We start from the raw sequence: 24,662 nt of genomic DNA, 5'->3' as shown, positions 1-24,662 counted from the left end.
GACATTTTTCAGCGCTTGATCGAGTTCATCTTCCGTCAGATCAGCGAGTTGAGCGTAGAAGGCGCGGTTGGGTAGTCTGTACATGAGGCCCATGTAGATCGCTGACCATACATAACAATATTTAATGAGAGAATGGGTCCAAGAGGCCGGACAGAAAAGACACTTACAGAAGATTAGCGGGGATGAAAACCCCGACGTAGTTGATCAGCACGAGAAACTCTGTGAGGTATATTAGCCTCCGCACCTCCAGAACATACTGGAGTGAGGTTGCCCTTATCTCCTTGGCGTCTCGAGCTGTGTGCTTGTCCGTATCTAGAGGGGCTGGTTGAATACGTGCTCCGGCATAAGGCTTGATCGAGCCGCGTTCTTCAAACGTCAAGTCCTTCTCAACGCTATCGGACTTCGCCAGTTCTTTACCCTCCGCTCCTTCGCCAGCTTGGGAGATTTTGTCTCGATGATTTATCGACGAACGACGTACTGAAACCGCGTTGGTCTTCGACTCCTGCAGCGCATGTTGCTGCTCTAATAACATTTTTTCTGCACGTTCCAAACAAGTTAAAACATGGGCACCGACACTTGATTTAAGAGTCGCTATGCTGGGGTCGTTGTAGACATCTTCACGGGCAAGTTGTCTCCCCACCTTGTCTGGTGCACTTGAGTGACGAGATGCCTGGGGTGATCGTGTTCAACTCGGAGGTTTTAACGCGCTGTTTGTATCGTACTGTATGCAAAATTCCCCCTCATTCGGAACCACTTTGATGGTCACGGCTGCACTTCTGATACAGCTCGTGTTGTCTCTTCGAGATGTGAGTGAAGGTGTCCATCGGATGCAGTCAACGCGAAAATGTTCCGCATGACTAACTTGATTACGGGTAGCAATGACGCAGAGAACATCTGACCGGTCTTTGTTATAGCGTCGTGAATACGTAGAAGTACAGAGGGTACATCACCACGAGCAGCACCTCGCACAGCCACACCTTAATTGTATTGATCACCATGGTTCCTGTTCCTGGGTTCTGTTGGATAGGTCTCAGCCATTCGATGGCCATTGAGATCGTGATGATAACTACCCAGGCTGGCATCGCAATGACGATCGAGAATGGTACGGGGAAGCCGATCCACAGTGCCGATCCGTGAAGAACAGCGACGGTCAGACCGGCCACAATAAATGTGTTTCTCCACACCCGCCAATTCGGGTACGGTAGTGCTCGCACACTAGTACGGAATTGTTGCGCACATAGGAAGCTCATAACAACGTAGCTGTAGTATTGTCGTATTTGAAACATCTTGTTGACCTTGATGCCCCCGGATGGCTCATCGAGAGGCATGACGTCGCTGAGTACCGTAATGATCAAACATGGCAGTGGGGAGACAAACAACACCATGATTACATGTGGCCAGCTTGTTTCGCGCGTGTACTTAGCCAAAGCAAGTACAGTACTCGATCAGTGCTGTAGCTCCCGTGAAGCTCTACTTGAGTACGTTCCCAGACTTTCAAAAAGCGCTGCTGTGGACTGGACATCGTAACGATGAGCCGAATGTCTGCACTGAGAAGACGTTGCGAATGAGGACGTTGGTCCACCCAAGAATAGGATACAACTAGCATCCTATTATTGGGGTCGATGTCATGACTTGTATCATACAAGTCGCGACTTATTTTCAGCTCGACGCACGCTTCAAGTAGACTCGTTATTTCTATTCATGTTTCGTTTGGAAAGCTTTGACAGCATTCCGAAACCTTTTAACCGAAACCTTCATTCCCTTATTTATCTAAACCCTACATACTTTAACCCCTCTAACGTGTGGGTAAGGTTTAGCTTACAAAGCTCAATATGTTTAGGTATCGTCCAAGGATGGAGGTGGTAGGGTAAGCCATTTACAGGTATTACATGTAATTCTTACAGATTGATTGCAAGATCGATTGGAAGCTCGCTCGTGATCACATGATCTCAATGGCCATCGAATGGTTAAGACCTATCCTGGGGCTAAGGCCATTACATGTGTGGTTTTCATTAATGGCCATTATGTATGGACGGGTTTTTCAGATTCAAATGCATAATGTATGGGAGCCTCGAAATTTGAACTACGATAAATGCCATTATCGGGAACCATAGGTCATCTATCCAACAGAACTTAGGCGCAGGAACCATGGTGGTCAATACTACTACTATTAAGGTGTGGCTATTAGTATGTGTGGTTGCTCTGTTTTCATTGTTGCTGACTTCAGGTTTGGACAAAGTACACTTTAAAGTTTGTGTGGCAGGGTGATGAACCCATGGCTGGCGCAAGCAGCACAACCACTTCTGTCCACAGATTCGACAAATAAGAATAGCTTCTACTATTTGCTAAGAAAAACTTGTTTGAAATGATAGTACACACTAGAATGTTAACCCCTTGGTTCCCAGGATTCGTACCTCGGAACCGTTAAGCGAACGTCAACTTATGACGTATTCTTTATCAAGACGTTTGTAAAGTCGTGGACTATCCACATGAGGCTAGGTATATAGATTTTTACAGGTGAAATTTAGGCTTAGTCGTAAGATTAACAACTTTCTTTTCTACAGTGGAGTTTAAAGTCGTAACTTCGGGGATTACAGAAACGGAAGATAGTTGGAGTCTGAATCCAATCATTTCAGAAATTAGGAGACAAAAGGTACGACAGTTCAAGGAAGTTTATTTTATAACAACACTCAAGATTTATGATCATTGCGTTTCTACAGGTCGAGCTCACTGTCGTCTTCGCTATGCTCCTCAGCACCACCACGGAGCTCGTCGTCTGCTTCGCCCTCTTCTTTACGAAGCAGCTCACGCCTTGTTTTCTTGCGCACACCTGTTTTCTTTCCAGGGCGCCGGAGGACAACGCGCTTGCCCAGCGTAGGTGGGTTGGCGAACCCGCACTCAAAATCATCGTGCCATCTCTGGAAGCAAGTCTATATTGTACCTCTGTACTTACGTCTTGATTTTGGACATAGGTAGCACTTGGCGTCGTCTATGGAGCAGTTCTCACAGTAGAAGGTCGTCTGAAGCGAATTCTTTCGATCACCGCGGAGCAAAGCGCATACTTTGCAAGATCGCTGGCGCCGTTTTTGGACTCCCGATACTGTAACCCAGTCGTCGAACTGGATTAGGGAATGACTAACGCGTTTCCGTCTGCGCTTCTTGCTTCCGGGTGACGGTGTGACCGCCACTCCTGCGAAATCATGTTCTTTCAGCTGAAGTAGCTGGCTGTGGAGCACAGCGTACCATTCACCACGCTTCATCGCCGGTGTGTTCGCCAATTTACACGCAGCCTTGTGTGAGATGTAGAAATTCGCCATGACCAAATCAATGAGACCTAAGAATAGGCTCTTGTAATATTTTGCAAAACGAACCGACGTCTGGATCGAAAAGGCTTGGAGGCGGAGTTGGTCATGCACGGCCACTCCGCCCATTTATTCTTGGTAATCGTTGACTGCCCTCGGACACGCCACCGTCGTTGGCCCTTCTCCTTTAACGTTGCGGTTGATGATAGATGCTGTCATCACTGACCCTGTACACAGGTAGTGGACCGGTTTACGATCCCACCAGTGGAAGGCGATCAAGTTTGGCACAGTCAGCGAGCGTGAAAACGTGAACGAGCCCCGCGGGATACTTCTTGGCCGGGTCTTTCGTCGCTCGATAACGTTGCGGTCATACCCGAGTCGCCTAGTCATTATCGTCCCCACGACGTACACGTGCATCGATAGCAGCTCAATAGCTAACGGGGTTGATGAATAATATCGGTCTATCGTGACTGTGGTGTAGTGATTTCTCCGTGGTTGCGGATTATCACCCGTCGACAAAGACGTGACACCGCCCAAGTTGTTCAAGCGACGAACCCTCGGTCGGGTGATGTAAGGAGACGCCAAGGTGCAAGGGACTCGACGGCGTCACCTCCGAGTTTTCAACAAATATCGGATACGGCCCTATGTCACTGAATCCAGGCTGTCCTTATTATTAATAATGGACTGGCCGGATTCGCATTCAGCGGACCATCTACGGTACGAACCCTCAGTGGCGGTTGGGATGAGTTCGCGGAAAACTCAGCGACCTTTGGAAGACACGTTAACCGTCTGGGACAGGGCGCGGACCGTTAAAGATGCTCATGCGACAGTGCAGAGGACGCTTGGCATGCAAGAAGATCCATAACGGATCATTGTTCACTTGATATTTGTATACTTGATTAGGACTTCTTATTAGGAATAGACCCGAAAGGGTAAGCTTAAATACAGAACAGAATTTCCACTCAAGCACACAGAGCAACGTCCGGCTTCAAGGTAAGCGTCAGGTCAAGCTTGTTTGAGTGTGTTATGCCTGTCGGTGAACTCGAAGCTCTGTAGCGAGGGTTCATCCGGCAAGGCCAAGAGACTTTGTGTATTGGCCGATTATTATCGGGAGGTTTTACGTGACGGCTTATTGTTGCCTATTTGCACGACTGGGAGAGCTTGAATTGCCTCCCTTTTATTTCTTCCAGCCGAGTGTTGAACACTCGGTGATCTCGTAAAAGGCTTACCCGTGCCTGGTACCCTTCCGCTGTTGGGACCACGAGGATTCAAAACACCTGCTAGCTTTGCTCGTGCTAGTAGCGTGTTCTTATTTTACTGGTTGGCCTATATAAGTAGTTTACAAGGTCCAGTTTGTCCCGGTGCAAGGGCAGAACTGGGGTCTTCAGGTCCGCCCGAACGATCGTTTACTATCCTAGTAGACGTATTGTTGTGGGAACATCCTAACTACATCTGTAGTTAGAGTTCACGAGGGATTTCCAACACCACAACTGGTGCCGCGACCCGGGAACAGATTGTGACCATTGTGAACTGTTGGTATGGCCTTCCAGTTTACGAGCTACCAAGAGAAGAAGAACAAGAAAAAGACAAGAAACATGGCGAAAGGACAACCGACGGTACCAGTTACGCCTGCCAAGTCTGGCGGGGCTCGCAACGAGAGTTCAAGCCCGGCTGCGCGCTTTGCAGCCGCCACCGAGCTTTCAGTGAGCTTCGACGACGAAGCGGACATCGGTCCTGACGCCCACGATTATGAAGATTACGAAGATAAGACGCCGGCTCCAGAGCCAGGCGCAGCGACGCCGGAGACGGCCACGCTATCATCGGGGCTGAGCGGGGCGACCAAGTCCCTTTCGAGGAACCTCGCCGACGAGCTCGATGATGTTGCGGGACCGGAACCGGCCTATGATGATTATGACGATGGGACCGAGGGTTTTAAACCTTCGGTGGCGAGTGCAAAGCATTCAGCACTGCTGAAGGCACCTCGCCCACCTATCAACGGTGATACACCAGCCGCCAAGCGCGTTTTCGACCGCGTACAAGCGCTGATGCAGAATGATGAGTGGATGCAGCTGTTCAAGCCCATCCCCAAGAAAAAGGCCGACTGGCCTGCGCTTGCGCAGGAACTTCAATACCCAGTCAACTCGGTTTCGACTAGTCAAGTTGCCGAGGATTCAGTTTCGCTACTGTTGTCGCTGGGGTTCGAGAACGAGACGTACCCATCAACGATGTCGCTCCAGGATTGGAGTCCACATGAAGCCGGAGCTGCTCTCCAGAAATGGAAGAAGAAACTTCGGAAGGCGTTTGGCGCCGTTGGCATCAATGCCGGAAAGCAGCCTGTGAGTCGACCGATGATTCAAGATGAAGATCCGTCTAAGATTCCACTGCCGCCGACGCCCCAACGACTCGTTCGTACTCCTCCGACCAAGCGTGGAGCTGAGCGTGGTGCCTTTGGCACTACCGAAGCTTCACCGTACTTTCAAGACTCGCACATGGTTACGCCACGTTCGGAGAGCCGTATGCAACGTATTTACGCAAGTAACGAGGGTTCGTTCGGTCGCCGAGGCGGTGCGCGAGCTCCCAAAGGTGGTGCCGGACGTCGACAAGTCGACAGCGATGGTTCGTCCAGTGACGATGACATTTTGGTGCGTACATCCGACGAAGAAGATCCTCAACTCGAGTTGATGCGTCAGATGAATGAGCTAGCAACGCTGAACGACGTGGACCCAACACCGAGGATTGAAATGGCTTCGCACCGACCGCTGGATCGCATCACGCCGTTCTCAGGCTCTCGCAACAAGAGCGAGAACTGTATGCAGTGGCTCCGTGGGTTCGTCTATGAAATGACTGGAACCCACACATATGCCGATAAATGGTGCATTCCATTTGAGCTAAGTCTCCGGGACGGAGCCATTCATTGGTTCCGTCAACTTCCGAAGAAGACGAAGCGCAAGTGGAAGCTGCTGAGCGATGCGTTCATCCGCTACTACTGCTCGCAGTTCACGCAGACGGCACTGTCGCGTTACTACTCCGCCAAGCGGGAACGAATGAACATCTGTGCGACTACATAAACAGGCTGAACGGCTACGCTCGGACCGCCCGTCTACACTTTGAGAGGAGTGGTCGCGACGCGAAAGAACACGTACAGCAGTTCCTGGCAACATGCGACGATGACAAACTAGCGGAGAGTCTCTACCACGCTCGAGTCGCCGACATTCTCGAGCTCGAAGAGATCATCGAAGATGTTCTCAAGGGCAAGGAGAGAATGGCCAAGCGTGACAGTGAGTACCGATACTCTAAGAGTCGTGATACGCGACGCGACGATGGGTACGCCCGCAACAACCGGCGTGATGACCGTCGCCGCGATGACAACCGCAACAAACCAAGCGTGACACTCATTGAAGCCACGGTGGACGACCGACTAGCTGAATTAGAAGGTCGTGAAGCTGCTCAGGGAGGCACCGAGTATTCAAACGAAGATCCGAACGCTTACGACGATGTCCAAGATGAGTACAACGACTTTCAGCCTGATAATACGGACGGTGATTTCTCATTGGACGAAAACGACCGATACCTCGCCGCTGCTAACGAAAATGAGCGCCGTGCAGCTGCTGAAGGCACCTACGCACGTTCAGACAACCGTCAACCACGTGGAAACATGCCTGATCGCGATAATGGCTTCAATCAAGATCGCCGAGGTGGTGACCGTGGGTTCAATCAGGACCAACGCGGTCGACGTGACTTCAACCGCGACAACCGACGCCCACAGTACGGACCATGCGCGGTGTGCGGTGGCATGAGTCACTCCGCCCACTACTATAACAAGCGATGCAAGTTCTGCAAACAACTCCACGATGCTGGACAATGCGAACTTTTCCGCAACTTCCAAGACCTTGCCAAATTTGTGCGCACCAAAGGCACGAAGGAGGAACTCCCGCCAGAGCTCAAGGCCGTCGTTCAAGAACGTCATTTAAACTAGGCAGCCCGCCAACTACAACTGGGTTGGTCCCTATCGGGCTGCCACAGTTAACCGAGCCTTCAATGGAAGCAGAGTGTATCTTTGCTTTCATGGGGCAGAGTGAATGGCCTGATAAATACGTAACAAGTGTGAACGCGACGGAAAATGAAAAGGAGAGGAGTAGAATCCTCGGTGGAGGTGTTGGAGAAATAGTGGAGTGTGCTGATGCTGATGAGGGCACCAGCGAGGGTTCGCTCGGCTTGGTTTCGAGTGCAGCGCGAGACGAGCCCAAGGGTCACTCCAAGATGATGAAGTTGAACCCTGGCGAGAGACAGGGGTGGTGGTCGGCCAAGAAATTCGACCGACGGATCAGAATGAGAGCTCTGGTGCAAGGCGCTGTGAACGACCAGCGAACGAGGATTCTCCTCGACACAGGAGCGAACGTTAGTGTGATCACTGACGCCTTTGCCAAGAAGTTGCGACTCCGAGATGTACCTGATCACGGACGCCGCATTGACATTCAAGGAATCAACGAAGGCAAGGTGTCTACGACGCGACGAGCGTGCGTCAAGATTACGCTCGGATGGGAGATGGTGTACGAGTTTGAGATGTGGGTAATGGCGCATAGTGCAGGCGTCGACGTGGTACTCGGGACCGACTTTATGATCCCAGCCGGGATCCGGTTGGACCTGTTCCACGGCGCGGCGCAATTACCGCACGAAGTCCAAATCCCGCTGATAAAGACCAAGAACATGATCGACAGCGAAGAATACGGCTCCCATGTTAACGCCGGGCCACCCGAGCGGTTGGACATTCAAGCGCACGAGTGGCGAGAATATCGACTAGCGAAGCGTCAAGTCGGGCTGGAAGAACACGTACTGTGGGTTCGTCGAACGAACAAGCTAATCCCGTCAGTGACGAGGTTTCGACGTGGACGGCCTCAGAGCATTCGATTGACCAACGTGTCTGATCGAACTGTGTATCTACCAGCACACGACTCGATCGCGATGTGGATTCCAGATGGGGATTTGCCACGAGGTGACGGCTATGTGCGTCTGGAGTCCAAGAAGTACCAAGACTGGCAAGTGTTGGCCTACGAAGGTTGTAGAGACCGCGAGCTCTTTCAGCGTGAATGCGAAATCTACGAACAATGGCTTGCAACTCAGCCTTCAGCAGTTTGTCGACCATACTACCCAGAACCAGGTGGGGTGCTAGCACGACCTCTAGAAGACTCGCTAGTGGATTCTAGTGATCGTCTTACATGTGCAGAGCGCTGGGCACTGATCCTGGAAGAACGTGAACGAGTGGAAGCCTGTCTGGCGTCTGGGGTGACAGCCGGGGATTCGGCCGACGGTCAGCCTTCCGCAGAACCTTTGGACACGTGCACGACAACCCATGGCGGAAGCAATAACGCGAACGAAGCCTCGGTAGTGCGTACACACGAACTACTGAGACCGGTGAACGTGGTACATACGCCAACGAGTGTTAGTGTCCAGTCAGGGGTGACCACGGAAGCGACAAGCAACGGCACTGGATTGAATGGAGTCACCCGTTTTGACGAAGCTGTCCCGGCCTTGTGTGTCACCAAATCTGCGAACGAGCCACCGGTGGTTGATCCAGAGGATACAGGCATCGCGCAGAAGGTGTTGAGTACGGCACCGAGTATTCATTGCAAGATTGGTGCGAATTCCGAAATGTCAAGACAGCGGCAGAACGAGGAGCGGAACAGAAGTCAACAACCCAATATGTCGGCGGCCCATGCATTCAATATTGCGAACGACGACTCGGCAGGTGGCCCAGAGATGGTAACCATGTTGGGACAGGAGATTGACCCATGTACCCTTTGGTGTAATCAAAGCGGATGTCAATGTTGATCCAAGGGATGAATCCGTAGCGGCGTTAGACGGAACATACATCTCGATTGCTCGAGTGTTAACAACCGAGGGAAATGAAGCAACGGAGGATACGAGAAATGATTTCTACGAACACCCAGCTAACAACATTAACTTGGACGACTACGCGAAGGAGCTGGCATTCCTGCCGGATCTGACCGAAGAGATCAACACGACAATTGACTACACTGCGCCTAATGTTGCTGATCCTGAGCTGTCGACTGAACGCCGAGAACGTCTAGTCGCGACGCTAAAGAACCACGAGCACATCATGATTGCTAGTGGTAACGCACTGCCGCCGCCAGCCTACGGAGCGGTATGCGATATCGACACACAGGGGCACGCCCCAATTAAACAGCGTGCCCGACGCGTGCCGCTGCGATTTCTCGGCAAGCTGTACGAGCTGCTGCGCGCTTTATTGCGTGCAGGACTGATCGTCTTTTCAGACAGTCCATGGGCATCGCCGATCGTGATTGTGATGAAAAAGAACGGGCTGGACATCCGGCTCTGCATTGATTACAAGATGGTGAATGCTATCACCGCGATCATGGAGTATGCAATGCCGCTAGTCGACGACCTGTTAACAGATCTCGAGCGCTACCTATGGTTCTGCTCGCTGGATGCAGCAAGCGGCTTCTGGGCGGTCATGATGACCTTGCGAGCGCGTAAAGTGTCAGCGTTCGTCTGCGCACTAGGAAATTTTGAGTGGTTACGCATGCCCTTTGGGTTAAAGAACGCGCCGATGATCTACCAGCGTATGATTGACAACGCACTGTGGGGGTTCGTTCAACCTAAAGGAGGTTGGTTTGAATACTCGGAGAGGATGCGTTTAGCTGAAGAACAGGCCAAGGAACGTCGTGGGCCAAGAGCCGAGAATTCGTTTCAAACGAAGTTCGCGGCAGACCGCGAAGCACCGGTAGAGACCGACCCTGTACTACAACTCGTCAGCAGCCCCGTCGCTGACATGTTTACGAACGGGGAGCCAGACGAATCATCGCTGATACCTGTATTTGGTCGACGGTCGTTTGTGGATGACATTTGCTTCGGTGGCGAGGATTTCGACAGCTGCCTGGCGACGCTGGACCGATTGCTAGCAAGATTTGCACAGTGTCGGATCAGCATTAGCTTCACCAAGAGCATCTTTTGCCAACACAAGGTGGACTTTCTGTCGCATAAAATTTCGCCAGAAGGTATCAGAGCTGACCCCAAGAAGCTTGCGGCCATCACCGAGCTTTCGTTTCCAACGAGCAAGAAGGGCATGCAGTCGTTTCTTGGAGCGGTTAATTACTACAGCCGCTTCATTCAAGACTTCGCGGTCTACGGTGCGGCGCTGTACCAGCTCAAGGATGAAGACTTTGTCGTTGAAGGTGGCCTTTCTGTGGCACGTCGTTCCTTCAAAAAATTGAAGACGAGTGCTTCACATTCACCCATCCTCAGGCACTTCGATCGGTCGAAAGAAGTACACGTCATGCTCTTTGCGAATGAATGGGCGTTGAGCACTACGCTAATGCAAGAACATGAAGGCAAGTTACACCCCGTACGGTTCCTCGGTCGGTTGCTCAAGGAGGCCGAGATGAACTACCATCCTGCTGAGAAGGAAGTTTTGGCGTTACTTCTGCTGTTGAAGATCTGTTACGTCCAGCTGGCAGGAAAGACGCTACATGTCTATACACGATTCTCGACGTTAGAGTGGGTGCATAAGTCGAAGTCTCTCTTCGGACGCGCGGTCCAGTTCGCAGTGCTGCTATCGCAGTGGCACCTTAAGGTGCAGCGCGTGAAGGAGAAGGATGTCGCCTTTGCGCAGCTACTGCAGTCAAGCATCACGAGCTTCGTTGACCTGGAAGACTTGCTCGCGCCGGTGGCGCCTCCAAACAAGGGTTCCCCGACTATTCGAATGGACCCCGCGTTGCTGTACGCCAAGCTTTCCCGTAATTACAGCGGATTCGTCATGTCTTTTGACGGATCAGCGAAGACGGAGAAGTACGGTGGCTACGGGAGTTGTTCATGGGTGCTGTGGAGCCTTCCCGAGTGGAAGGTAGTGATTGCTGCAAGCGCTTACCTCTCGGCCACCACGGTGAATGAGGCAGAGTACACAGGAATGATTAACGGTGTCAAGGCTGCTATTGCGCACGGTGCCGAGGATTTAGTCATCGTTGGTGACTCAAGGCTCGCGATTCAGCAATCACTAGGGGTGATCGCATGCAGGAAGGAAACTTTGCTAGCGCTGCTGAATACTCACAAGGAACTCACGGCCAAGCTTCGATCAGTTAAATATCTTCACGTTGTACGAGAATACAACGCGGCCGCGGATTCGTTAGCCACTAAAGCGCTGGAATCGAAGGTCAGTCGGGTAATCTTGGCTGAAACTCGCAAGTCGGAATTGGCATCGCTGAACCGCATCCAGGAAATGATCTACGAGCCGGATGAAGACTCGGTAGATGTTTCGTCACGAGGAGCAGAGCGTCAAGTACATGTACTGTCAGGCAGCGAGTCTTCAAAGTGGAAAACTTTCGAAAATTTCGTGGTTGATTACAGCTCACCAAAGTGCGATTATGGTAATATAGCAGTGATGACTCGGCGACAGACGAAAGCCAAGAAACGCGTCAGGGTTGCAGATGAACACTCGGAGGATGTCTCAAAAGCTCAAGAGGAGCATGAAGAACGACGAGAGACGTCCACCGAAGATTCATTCGGCGAAGATTTGCCAGACCATCCTCACAAGACTGTACCATCGGCATTTCCCGATGCGGAAGATGTTGATCCGGTAGCGATACAGCGGGAACGACGCAGACGGATACTGGTGGTACAAGACGAGGAGCAGAAGTGGTTTAACATCAAGAAGGTGCTTCAGGGCCAAGCACAAGAGCTGAGTTACAAAGAAGCTCGAGATGCCTGGAAGTATGCTGACCGGTTCGTGTTATCAGAAGACGGCGTGCACTATCTTGGATTGAATTGTCGGTACGACCACGGTTGGCAAGAGGAGACCAAGCTGCGGCTTGTGGTACCGACAACGATGATTCAAGAAGTCTTGCAGAACTGTCACGACTCGCTGGAAGGAGGACATCAAGGTGTGGTGAGAACGTTCCACCGCGTTAAGTCCGATTATTATTGGATCGGCTTGTACGCCGACGTGGAGAAGCATGTGAAGTCATGTCCAGATTGCAGCTCGAGTAAAAGCCGTCCACAGCTTCGTGGATACTCACCTGGTAACGTGCTAGCCGAACGACCTTTCCAGATCGTCTCGATGGATTTTGTGATCCCACTACCGAAATCTCGTAGGGGCAACACGGCGCTGCTCCTAGTTCAGTGCTCGTTCACGGGATTCGTTATTGCCAAGGCTATGTCAGATACGACTGCACTGAGTGCTGCCCAAGTGTTCGAAGAATGTGTGTACCGACGGTTCGGAGCCCCATCATTAATAAGGCATGACCGCGACCCACGCTTCATGAGCGAGGTGTTCCAAGCGCTCGCAGAGATGATGCAGTCAAGATCAAGAGCGACTCTGAGCTATCGGCCACAGGCTAATGGACAGCAGGAGCGCTCGGTGAAGTCAGTGATGGGGTCCGTACGGGTGTACGCGGAAGACCCTCTACAGCAAGATTGGGACGAAATCGCGGAGAAGCTAGTATTTGCTATTAATACTTCTCAAGACACTACGAGGAAGGAAACGCCGTTCTACCTCGTTCATGGTTGGGATGCGCAGTCGACGTTGCGGGCAATGTTGTCATCACTCAAACGAGGACTCGGCAAGCAGTCTGACGCACTGGCGTGGCGGCGTGAGATCAATCGACAACATGAGGTCGCCCTCACTATGGCCAAGGATTATCAGGCTGTAGAAAAGGAGCGAAGGGCTAAAAGCATAATGATGCTCTGAGTCGACTGGAAAAAGCTGCTGTACCTCAACCAAGTGGAAACGAAGACTCGGCGGACCCTCCAGAAGCTTCGGAAGAGATGGAAGATCCTGCAAGAGCTCCACCGAGATCTCTTTTTGAGATTGGGAGCCGGGCGTGGCTGTACATGGAACGCGTCAAACCGGGCTTGACGAAGAAATTAGCTCACCGATGGCATGGACCTTTTCGGATCAAGCGCAAGGTGGAAGAGTTTGCGTACGAGCTGGAACTGCCTGACCGAAGTGGGTATCGCTTCTACCCAGTAGTGCATGTGTCGAGACTCAAGGCTGTCAACGAGTTCAACAGTCGACCGAACACTCGGTCGGTACTTGACGCGACTAATGAAGCAAGACTCGACTTCGATGAGGAACTACTGCCTGAGGACAGCTGGGAACCATATCAAGTTGCCGGTGAATATGAAGTCGAGGCCATCCTCGACGACAGAACACCACTAACGACGAGCACGGAGCGTGCTGTACGCGAGTTTAAAGTCAAGTGGGTGGGCTATGAAGATACAACTTGGGAACCATCATCAAACTTGTCATGTGGAGGTCTGCTGTACGACTATTTGCGAGCCAAGAAGAGCGAGAATCGGCTGCAGATGGCGCAAGTGGCGGACGAAGACTAGCGTGACTTGATCACGTATGAACTGTCCACAGGGCGATGCAGCCTGTGGTAACAGACGAAAAACGTTACTGCAACAACAAATTGTATATGCATTTGAAGAACAACAAGAACATGATTACGCTGTGGAAGTGGATTAAGAATAAGAAAACATGAATGCCGACCGCGGAGCGATCACTGAAAACGAAGTCACGCGGGACACCTCAACAGTTAGCTGAGATGCTGGAGAACGTCGTAGAACGTGCAGCGAGGATTCAAATCGATTCCAAGTGTCTGGCCGCGGTGGCCAAGAGTGTCAACGAAGCCGAGTCACCACTCTCCTTCTCCTCTTCATCAAGAACCTGAGCCTCGGCAGCTGGAGCTGAAGCCGGACCCTGCGAATCCTCGGTACCAGCTTCAACAGGAGCAGCAGCCAGAGCAGGACGTGGAGTACCCGGTGGCGAGTCAAACAACGAACGCCAGGTCGGAATAAGCTCGGTTGAATCGAGAGATGGGTCAACGATCACGCTTCGGTACACATCCACGAAACGCGTACCACGAGGATTGAAGAACTCCGGATTACGCTGGCACGGGAAGTACGTGGTGTTGTACGGGTGCTGATGCGGCGCATTCATCCATCCAGTACGCCATGGCTGACGAGCGTCGAGAGCCGGAACTTCGGAAAGCCAGTCAGATGTCTGAGGTGCGAATGGCAAGTTTTCAATGGGGTACCACGGCTTAGACGGCTCCAAAAGCAACTCGGGACGATTGAATGACACGCCGGAAGCACTAGATGAAACCGAGTCACGACTCCACGCCATGTACTGCTCACGGTACTTGTTACGAAGACGATCGGCACGACGGTCGCGCTCACTGAAGAGCTTCTTTAACATAGCTCTCAGTTCCTTCAAGCGTTCCTTGTCGTGGCCAACCTTTTTAGCTTCTTCAGCGAGACCTCGTTCAATACCAGCTAACGGAAGCCAGTGGAGACGCTCCCACAACGCGAACCCGAGGTCACCTTGCTTACCGCCGTCACTCCGAAGGTTCGCCCAGATCATCTTGAGACGGGTCTCAATCGGAGCACGCTTGGAGATGGGGACGCTTGGTTTGAAGTCGACAGTGTCAAAGAGGCAAGCTTGAAGAGGATAAAGCTGCCGAAGTTGCTGGTACGGGTGATCAGGATGCGAATAATCAAAGAACGCTTGGAGACCCTCCAACGTTGTACGCACGGTCACCTCACCAGCTGGTTCAGGAAGCGTTAAGCTCAAGAGTCGCTCGAAACACTTCTTGGCGCCTGCATCGGTAAACTCCATGTCCACATACGGAAGAACCCACGGTGGTAGGGTGGACGAAGCCGGCACCATAGGGCGAATACCAGATAACACTCGGTGAGGCAATGGCTCAACCGACGGTGCACCACCACGACGCGGCACCGAAGTGTAGGTTGCCGTAATCATGCGTCCAGGTCCAGCATCGAGAGTCCAAATAGGCGGACGAGGAGACACTGGAACAGGAAGAGAAGATGCTGGTGCCGGAGGACTTGCTGGTGGCGAAGGAGGCGGGCCGGCAACGATGATTGGGGAAGTCATCATCGGCGAAGGATTTGGCCGAGGTGGAGTCGGAGGACGAGCTGGGCCAAGATTACTCCAGTTCCTGTTTGAATCTTCAACATCTTCGTCATCGAGTATGCTTGAATAATCGGTGGGGGACGGAACATCACCGCTACCACTGGGAGCATCAGGAGAGTCATCCACCGAAGGTTCATTGTCATCCACGTCATCTCCATGGTCGTCATCAGCATTCCCATCGTCATCAATCTCCATCGAAAGGCCAGGCGAAGACACGCTTGATACATCAGTCATGGGAACAGTCGGAGCCGACTTCGAAGACGCGGAAGCTAGTGGAGCAGCCTCAACAGGGGCAGACCCTGCTGTAGAAACCACTCCCGAGACTTCAACTGCCTTGGATGTCGCGGCAGACGCCGAAGCAGACTTGCCTTGTGGGACAGTCTGGTCTGACTCTTCACCTTCGTCACTCGAGCCAAACATGAGCCGCATTTCCTCGGCCTCGCGCAGAGCCTCTTCAGCAGCACGTATGTCGGCTGGAGAAGGTGAAATCGTTGAAGCTTGTGACTTGGCCACATCGTGTGGACCCTGAGGCGGGGGCGAAGGCGCGTCAGGAGAGACAGGAACATCGTCGAGATCCTCAGGGTTCACGTCCTTACCCGAAGGCTCTGTAGCAGTTTCTTGAACCGAAGGGACGCTGCCTGGATCAGCAGTCCCCATGTCCACGTCACTCTGGTCGCCGCTGAGGTCGACCACTGCGGGAGTCGAGGAAGACGCTGGTGTAGGAGGTGGCGACCATGAACTTGGAGAAGACGGTACAGACTTGGACCGAGTCTTCATATGACGTCGTGGCGACTTAGCAGGAGAATGAATACGGGGTTTCTTGCGCTTCTTCTGGGCCGCCTTCTTCCACGCCTTCGGACCGAACAGCGATCTACGAGCCGACTTGGGAGTTGAAGTATCGGCAGGTGGCGCATCACCGAGACCGGCAGCTGCCATCGAAGCACTGGCCTTGTCCGTTGGGATTGGAGCCTTGTCTTCGTCAGAGTCGTCCGGATCGTCGTCTGAATCCTCGCCACCTGGTCTAAGACGCTTATGGGACTTCCCATGGGCCACTTGGTGAGCTGCTTTGGCCAAAGCTGCCGGAAGGGCTTGAGGATTGTCCGAAGACGCGGTGGCAGACTGAATACGCCGCAAAGCGACTAACGTCTCCTGATCCAAGTCCAGCGCATCCAGGTCCAGCTCACCCGCAGTCAGACCTATCACGAAGGATTGTGAACGACCGTTAGTTGCTGAACACACGGTGGAAGGAGCGACATTAAGAGCGTACCTTCGACAGCCAGACGAAGTTCCTCGGGATCCATCCCTGCCAGACTCACGTGTGCACGGAGGGTACGATTCGCTTGGAGGAGGCGAGTGTTACGGTCTTGCTGGTTCTCGAGGACCTTGAGCGTGTCGTTATGGACATACTTGCCCTGGGCAAGCTTTACCAGAAGGAGGTGGAGCTTCCGGGTCTGCTCAGTATTCGCGCCAATAGAAGACTTGTACACTTCGCGTTCGCGAGCCAGCTTCTTCTGCAACGTGCTGATAAAAACGTCCCGAGCTTGGACTTCGCAGTGAAGACGATTCAAATCCTCTGCATGTCGCTCCATAGTGGCTTGAACACTTGCGAGCATGGCGTCATTCTTGGCGTTCGACTCGCGGAGAATCTTGATGTTGTGGTGTAAATCTTCAATCTCAGCGTTGGCAGCCTTGAGGAATGTCTCCGCGTTCTCACGGGCCATGATGTGGGGTGCCACCGAACGTACGGCGGCAGCAGCCTCGGACTGAGCAAACCGCAACTGACGCTCCAAGTCGGCAACTCGTTCTGGTAATACCGACAGCGCGTCAGGAACAGTTTGTATCGCAGCGAGGACCTCATCGAAACCAACAGCAGTCTCGAGACGACGCTGAGTGTGTATATCGCCGTGGAGAGGAGGCACAACGCTGATCTGCACTTGGTGACGAGCCATTGCAGTCAAGTACGGGATTATCGAGGTCATCATGTGATCGACCGATGCCTCCGTACTTTCAGCCAGCATGGCGCGCAGCGAATCTTCGGTGAGTGGTGGGGGGCCACCAGCTGGGGCAGGAGGAGCAGCAGGAGCCATCTCCGCGGATTCAGCGATGACGGGGAGTGCTGCAGGAGCTACCACAGGGAGTGAAGAGTCTGGGGCAGCGGGCGCCGGAGGACCGGTTGATGACGCTGCTGTCGGAGGAAGTGCAGCAGACTGAGGGGCGTTCGAACCCTCGGTCTGGCCCTCCTGAGAATCAAGTCGAGTAATGCGAGGTGATGAGCAAGGTACCGATGATTCAAGAGAAGGATGGGCTTACGTACCTCCAGCTGCTCACGCTCGCGACGTCTACGAGGATTGAGACGCTGAAACGCGTCGGACACGACTCGATTCAGACGCTTGGACATACGGTGGCGAGATGGTGAATTGAAGAATGAAGAAATGTCACAACGGGCACCAGTACCGTGGCTTCCATTGCGACAGGGGCAGTTGTGGTGTAGTGATTTCTCCGTGGTTGCGGATTATCACCCGTCGACAAAGACGTGACACCGCCCAAGTTGTTCAAGCGACGAACCCTCGGTCGGGTGATGTACGGAGACGCCAAGGTGCAAGGGACTCGACGGCGTCACCTCCGAGTTTTCAACAAATATCGGATACGGCCCTATGTCACTGAATCCAGGCTGTCCTTATTATTAATAATGGACTGGCCGGATTCGCATTCAGCGGACCATCTACGGTACGAACCCTCAGTGGCGGTTGGGATGAGTTCGCGGAATACTCAGCGACCTTTGGAAGACACGTTAACCGTCTGGGACAGGGCGCGGACCGTTAAAGATGCTCATGCGACAGTGCAGACGACGCTTGGCATGCAAGAAGATCCATAACGGATCATTGTTCACTTGATATTTGTATATTTGATTAGGACTTCTTATTAGGAATAGACCCGAAAGGGTAAGCTTAAATACAGAACAGAATTTCCACTCAAGCACACAGAGCGACGTCCGGCTTCAAGGTAAGCGTCAGGTCAAGCTTGTTTGAGTGTGTTATGCCTGTCGGTGAACTCGAAGCTCTGTAGCGAGGGTTCATCCGGCAAGGCCAAGAGACTTTGTGTATTGGCCGATTATTATCGGGAGGTTTTACGTGACGGCTTATTGTTGCCTATTTGCACGACTGGGAGTGCTTGAATTGCCTCCCTTTTATTTCTTCCAGCCGAGTGTTGAACACTCGGTGATCTCGTAAAAGGCTTACCCGTGCCTGGTACCCTTCCGCTGTTGGGACCACGAGGATTCAAAACACCTGCTAGCTTTGCTCGTGCTAGTAGCGTGTTCTTATTTTACTGGTTGGTCTATATAAGTAGTTTACAAGGTCCAGTTTGTCCCGGTGCAAGGGCAGAACTGGGGTCTTCAGGTCCGCCCGAACGATCGTTTACTATCCTAGTAGACGTATTGTTGTGGGAACATCCTAACTACATCTGTAGCTAGAGTTCACGTGGGATTTCCAACACCACATGACTGCGTGAAAGGCTTGGCGATCGTTTGCGAGCACGACCTTGAGGCTGCGAATTACTGCTACAGCTCCCGTCTTGTGATCAAATGCGTCGGCCTGATCTTCGCGAGCTTTCATTTTACCAACGTAAATTTCGAATCTATAAAGTTACGACAAAGCAGAACGAGGTCAGCCTTAAAGTCGTAAGCTACATCATTAAAAAATTCAACAAAAAAAATAGTTTCACCTGTGGCAGTACGCCATCTTGCTGTCACACGTCATAAACATTTTGGAGCCGTATCTGTGCGGCTTGTCCGGCATGAACATCCTGGTGGTGTTTCGTCTAGAGGTCGCTGGCAGAACACCCTCGTCGAACGAAAAAACTGCAGGCAGCGTCCAACCGGCCAGGAAACGCTCTTGTAGCTTCTCGACAACCGGACGAAGCTTCCTCAACTTGTCACGAGTCTGATCGCTTTCGTTATCAACGAAATGCAAGTCTCGAAGAATGTCTTGGCATCTATTCCGTGCCATATATCTGCCGAAGGTCCCGGCGAGAACGGCACCGTCTTCTGTCATGGACCAGTGCTGCGCAAATCGCCGTTGTGGAGGGCACAGCATATGGGCTACCAGCAGACCCATCACATGGAGAAGCTCGTGCGTTCCGTAATCTGGCTTCATTCGGAGCCGACGTCGTATTTGCTTCACCGATTCCGTTGGCGTCCCTCGTCGCTCGGTCTGCTTCGCGCGCATCCGCTCGACTCTGGGGAGGATCTGCTGCGAGCAGTAACGGTTCGTTTCTTCGCAGATGTTGACCCACATAGACTTCGGTGCAAAGCAAAAGAAGGTTTCGAGGGGTGAATTGCAGAGCTTCCGTAGGTCAGCAACTGGTTGTGCTTCTTCACTATTAAGACTTGGGTATGCGCTCGCGAATTCGAAGTTCGATGAAGGTGGCGTCCAACGCATTGCCCGGAGAGCTTCTTTTCTACTTGCGAGGGCTTCTCGGCTTAGTCCTTCATCGTCTCCTAGTCTTAGCGAGGCCAGGAATGCTTCGTCCAGATCAGGTGCATCCGTATCCGAGATGACATCGTCATCTTCATCTATTCCTCGGAGCTCCAGAGGATCATCATCATTGTCTGCTATTGCATCACCGTCGCTTTCTCCCGAGCTCAGCTGCTCGTAATCACTTGGGCTCTCGTTCTTCTCCATAAAGTTTACATCGTGCTTGAACTGGCGTCGCGGGCGAAGTTGCGTGGTTATTGGCACATCTAGCTCTAAACTTTCAGCTCCCGAAGCGCCTGACAAGTGCTGTAATTGACTTGCCCCTTCCAGTACATCCGGCTCGGAAACATCTCCCTCAAGGCCAACTTGCGGAAAGCCAAATGCACGAGCTACAGCTCCCTGTGATAGCGCCACTTCACTCGGTGCTGGGGATCCAAACAATGCATCCATTGTGTGTTGGCTGAGCTCCACGTTGGTGTTGATCTGGGACGCCCGCAGCAAACTCTCGTCCTGCACTGCATCTTCACGGGCTTGCCCTTCACATTGATCCCCAACCTCTTCTTCACTATGGCTCTGGCTCTCGTGGCTCTCATCGTTTGCAGCCGCTTCATCCTGCAACGATCATCAGTCTTAGTCTTACATTCTACTCAGTATCGCAAATGAACAGCTCACCTCAGTTACCAACAATCCAGCCTCAATGACATGCGCCACTACGGCAGCCTCACCAACGAAGAAGCGACTCCAACCGTGCCATCTGCCGAACTACCAGGCTTCATGTAGGTCCAGTCGGTCTCGAGGCCCTTAGGACGTCTGGAACTCCATCCCACGTCTCGTAGCTGCCTCCAGAGATGTCGAAAATCGACGTCGTGTTGAGTAACGGCGGGTTTCTGGAGTCCAGTGGATCTGATGCGCGCCATCGGGGAAATTCTGGAATGATGAATGCATCAGCTGCGAGTCGGACCCCACGCCTTTACATTACCTAGCCCTATCCGATTTCTGCAATTGCCCGTGTGACCTCCAGCAGATTATTCTTTGGGCAAGAAAAAGTGACTTCATTAAAGTACTGGTTTTCTTTTTCCGAGCCATTTTCTATTGTTCGAAGATTTTTCGTCGTAACTTACGACGTACGATTTCGTAAAGCCGTAAGTTATGACGTTGGGAACCAAGGGGTTAAGCTTATTCGGTTGGGATACTATCCTCGTATTCTGGGTTGTAATGAACTGGTAGTCTTCCGGGGTTTTCGGTGCAGTAGCCACGGTTGTACCTGGTACTACGCGAGGTAATTCTTACCCCCCACCTCTCCTGATTGCACCAACCACATTCATACCGCCGAAGTTCTCCTCTGACATCCTCACTAACCAATTTAACGCATCAAGCACAAGCTCAAGCACTACCTACCCCAAAATCAACTATGGCCAAATTCACCTTCTTCGCTGCTCTTCTTCTCGCCATCGGAGCTATCAACGCGGTGGATATCAGCGCGGATGAGCTCCCTCCATTTGCTCTAGCTGAAGGCAGCGACCGGATCGACACCACGCTGGCTGACGGAAGTGGCCAAGTCAACGCCACGTTGGAGGAACGCTGCTGCCTTTGACATGATGTAATTTGGTCAGCGAAAGAACTGCTTAAGTGTAGACTGGGAGAGATCAGGTAGTTCGCGCTCATTTACTAAACACTCGACAACAAGAAACTCTGTTGTTTTTCAACTGTCTATTTCCCAAAGAAAGTCTAGTAGCCAGACACGTTTTTTTTTGAAAGCGCTAGGAGAAACTAACGAGTGCATGCCGTGGAAAAGTGCCTTCTAGAAGTAGAAATTTATCGAAGCTCGATCCTCCTGTCGCCATTAGTTAGACCAACTAGAGGAATAATAAATGTCTAGATCTTCTCTTTAAACCACGTCTTGATTATTGCAGAAAGCTGACTTGGTGCAATAATAGTGTACCCTTCCTTCACAAATACCGAGGGACCTTGCTTCGCGGGCTCCCGGCGCGGGTTTGCTGTTTCTGTTTAATCTTTACCTGGCATGTCAGTAAAATAATTCATAGCTCCTCTAATTAGGTCTTTTATTTTTGGACAATCTATCCAAATTTGGACACGTTTTGGACAGAAAGTCACCTTACAGTACTATGGTACGCTGGATACAGTAGAGGTTTTTTTAATTAGAAGACTTTAACCTTACCTTCTGCAGATTAAGACTAAACTTTCCGATTACTATGGCTGTCTAACACGACAGACACAATAAGTCGACGGATTTAGAGACGATAAATATCGAAACAGCCCGGGGCTCTCATAAATAACCGGTATGAAAACGATATTTGGCTGCTAATTTTTCATAGACATGCTCTTGTTAGTTTGGAGGCACACATTTGTAGAGTCGAGACGCTGCCCAGGTAGATGCCTCGACAGTGAAGCGTGGTGGTTCAAACAAATACCTGATGCATTACTGTCTAATATGGCAGCTAACGGCTTCTATATTAATAGATGCGATGTTGGACAAGCTAAATTTTGTCGCGAAAAGGATACTTTATAGGTTATAGTACATCCCATTATAAAATGAATAATTCTGGTAACCGGCATTTTTTGGGGGTCCCGCACAACTGTTTCATTATATCGAGTAAATTGACGTTTATCAGCTCTCCCTCTACTTAGTTGACCCTCGCTGGTTTTCACATTTTTGTGCGCTGGGTTCTGTGATACTTTTCTCCAAGTTTTTGCAGGTGAATCTAGTGCGGTAACGGCTACTAAGATCAATGCTTCAACCTCGCTCATGATATCAACTCGACACTGTAAAACCGTGACGTTGATGTCGGAAAAGTAGCTTCGCAACAATCGAAAGACAAAACTGCTTCGCACCATACTCGAATTAAAGCATGTCCTGCTCAAAAAAGACTACAAAGTCGAACCCCAATTACCCCATCTTGTTGTTTCTACCGTGATTGCAATATTGAGCGGGCATCTTGACAGCTTTTTCATTTTTATGTTCTCCGGGCCAATTCGTGCTGGAATCCGGCACAGCGTGACCAGGTCCCACTTACAAGCACCCTCTTGTAGGCAGCGTCCTTCAGCATGGCTTCAATGGCTTGCGTGGCGAAAGGTGGCGCACCATTCGCAGGAGCAGGTATTTTCACAACAAACCATTACTATACGTTCAATTTTTTTCTAAAGTTGAAAACTGTTTGCTCTTCTTCCACAGTACTTCGTGCTGCGAGGCTGGAAGAATCTGAAATCGTTAGAGTTGTGAGCAGCTTCCAGATACCGACCCTGGTGAATCAAATCTGCACCAGCTCCGCCACCGGCTGCGATGATAGTGGTCATAGCTAGGGTCTGGCATATTCTAGAAACTGTTATCGTTGAGTTAGGAGAAAGAACTCCTGTGCTAGGATGCCAGTTTAGAAATGTCGAGGTAACAACGGTGGTGGTAAACCGTTATCATCAAATTTACCGTGGACGTATTACTCAATAATGATAACGATATTGCTTGTTACACAGTGCTGGTAATTTGTCGGAGGAATTTCCATAATCCTACCGCGTACTGAGGTTTCATTTTGCGATGGACAATCCAAGCAGTAGAAGTAGCAAAACAGTCATTTGCGTTTTAAAACTGCTATTTTATTGTACTACGATATTGTACAAAATTTTATGATTGTTTTCAAAGAACTATTGATTCTACTGCAGATACTCTCTCATTACATTATCTAGCTCGATAAATGCATCAATACGGCTAGAATAAAACTACTGATAGACAGGATTTATTAAATTTAGCTTAAAATTAATAAATATTTGATTCCTAAGCGATTCTTAATAGAACTTGTCGTTCTATTTGCACGATGGACAATAAAACAAAAGTACTTTCCTAGTTAGCGGAGGTCGATCACCTTGGACCAATTTCTGGGCGCTAACGCCTTTGCTCGCTTCATACTATCCAGGCCACCTATCCAGACCGCATTGCAAGCTAGACTAACCTTCATGGATTCGTCCTCACCTTCTGTGGTGCTGACGACGTTTTGTCAAGCTTTAGCTCGCTGAAGGTGACAGCGTGCAGTCACTTCACTACTTCTCCAGACGCAAGCAGCACATACATTCACTCCACTCGAGCATCATCAGCTGATGCTCTGGCGCCAACTGCCATGGTCGCCACTACATGTTGTGTATGAAGACGGCAAGAACTTCAAGCCTGCGTGTCATGGACACGCAAGTTGTTGATACTCAAGGAAGGAATAAGCATCATCATGAACATCATCGGTGGTCCTGCTACAAAGGACCGCAGTGAACGACGAAGGGGTCTCCTAGGAGATCAGCAGTAAGTTCTAACTCTTTAATATATCTCACTTTTTAAATCACCTTCCCGAGTCCAAGTCCCCAGTCTCGTGATTAAAAATTCTTTCGCTTGAAAGCGTTGGAACCTTGCTTTCGCAACCCTCGTTCGCATTGTCGACAAGGTTGCATCTCCCTTCAGTGCGCGTCGCCGACTGAAGAGCAAAACTGGTCGGATAAGTACGACTTTCCTCAGAGCCTAGGGAAAGTTTGCCTTAAGTTCGCTACTGCTCTCTACCTTGAGATATGGTAGGCGGCATGCTCCCATTGGACCCGGACGGAGACGTCAACATGGACGCCGACCCTACCGTTCCCCAGCCAATTTACGAAGTTGTTCGACCACCCAAGCTTGTAAGCTGGGATCATGCCTCGCTAGTGTCATGGTACCGTGAGTGGAACCACTACGTGACCAAGATACGTCACCGCTGCACTGTGACTGGTGAAATATTCGAGCGTGTGGTAGGAACGGTAAAGGGCGCCATACAGCCTGAAGTGCTTGATATCATCTCGGCCTACATCCTGCAACGCCCGCTGGAGTCCATCACGGACAGTGATGTCCTGCAGCTCATTCATGCTCGCAGTCAAGCTCTCGTCAATGGGTTT

The 24,662-nt window shown here is 51.2% G+C and overlaps 1 protein-coding gene across 1 annotated transcript; it reads right to left on the bottom strand.

Moving 5' to 3' along the window:
• Positions 1 to 857: 857 nt before the first annotated feature.
• PITG_08102 (uncharacterized protein) lies at positions 858 to 1,522 on the bottom strand (the record flags this gene model as incomplete). The annotated part of the gene is made up of 3 exons (XM_002904233.1): positions 858 to 861; positions 970 to 1,418; positions 1,475 to 1,522. The coding sequence occupies 3 exons, from the start codon at positions 1,520 to 1,522 to the stop codon at positions 858 to 860; spliced, it is 501 nt and encodes a 166-aa protein (XP_002904279.1).
• Between the last annotated feature and the right edge of the window lie 23,140 nt (positions 1,523 to 24,662).

Source organism: Phytophthora infestans, genomic scaffold, assembly GCF_000142945.1.
Source record: "Phytophthora infestans T30-4 supercont1.12 genomic scaffold, whole genome shotgun sequence".
Taxonomy (NCBI): Eukaryota; Oomycota; class Peronosporomycetes; order Peronosporales; family Peronosporaceae; genus Phytophthora; species Phytophthora infestans.
Note: the sequence above shows the minus strand (reverse complement) of the source record. Positions and strands in the feature narration are given on the sequence as shown.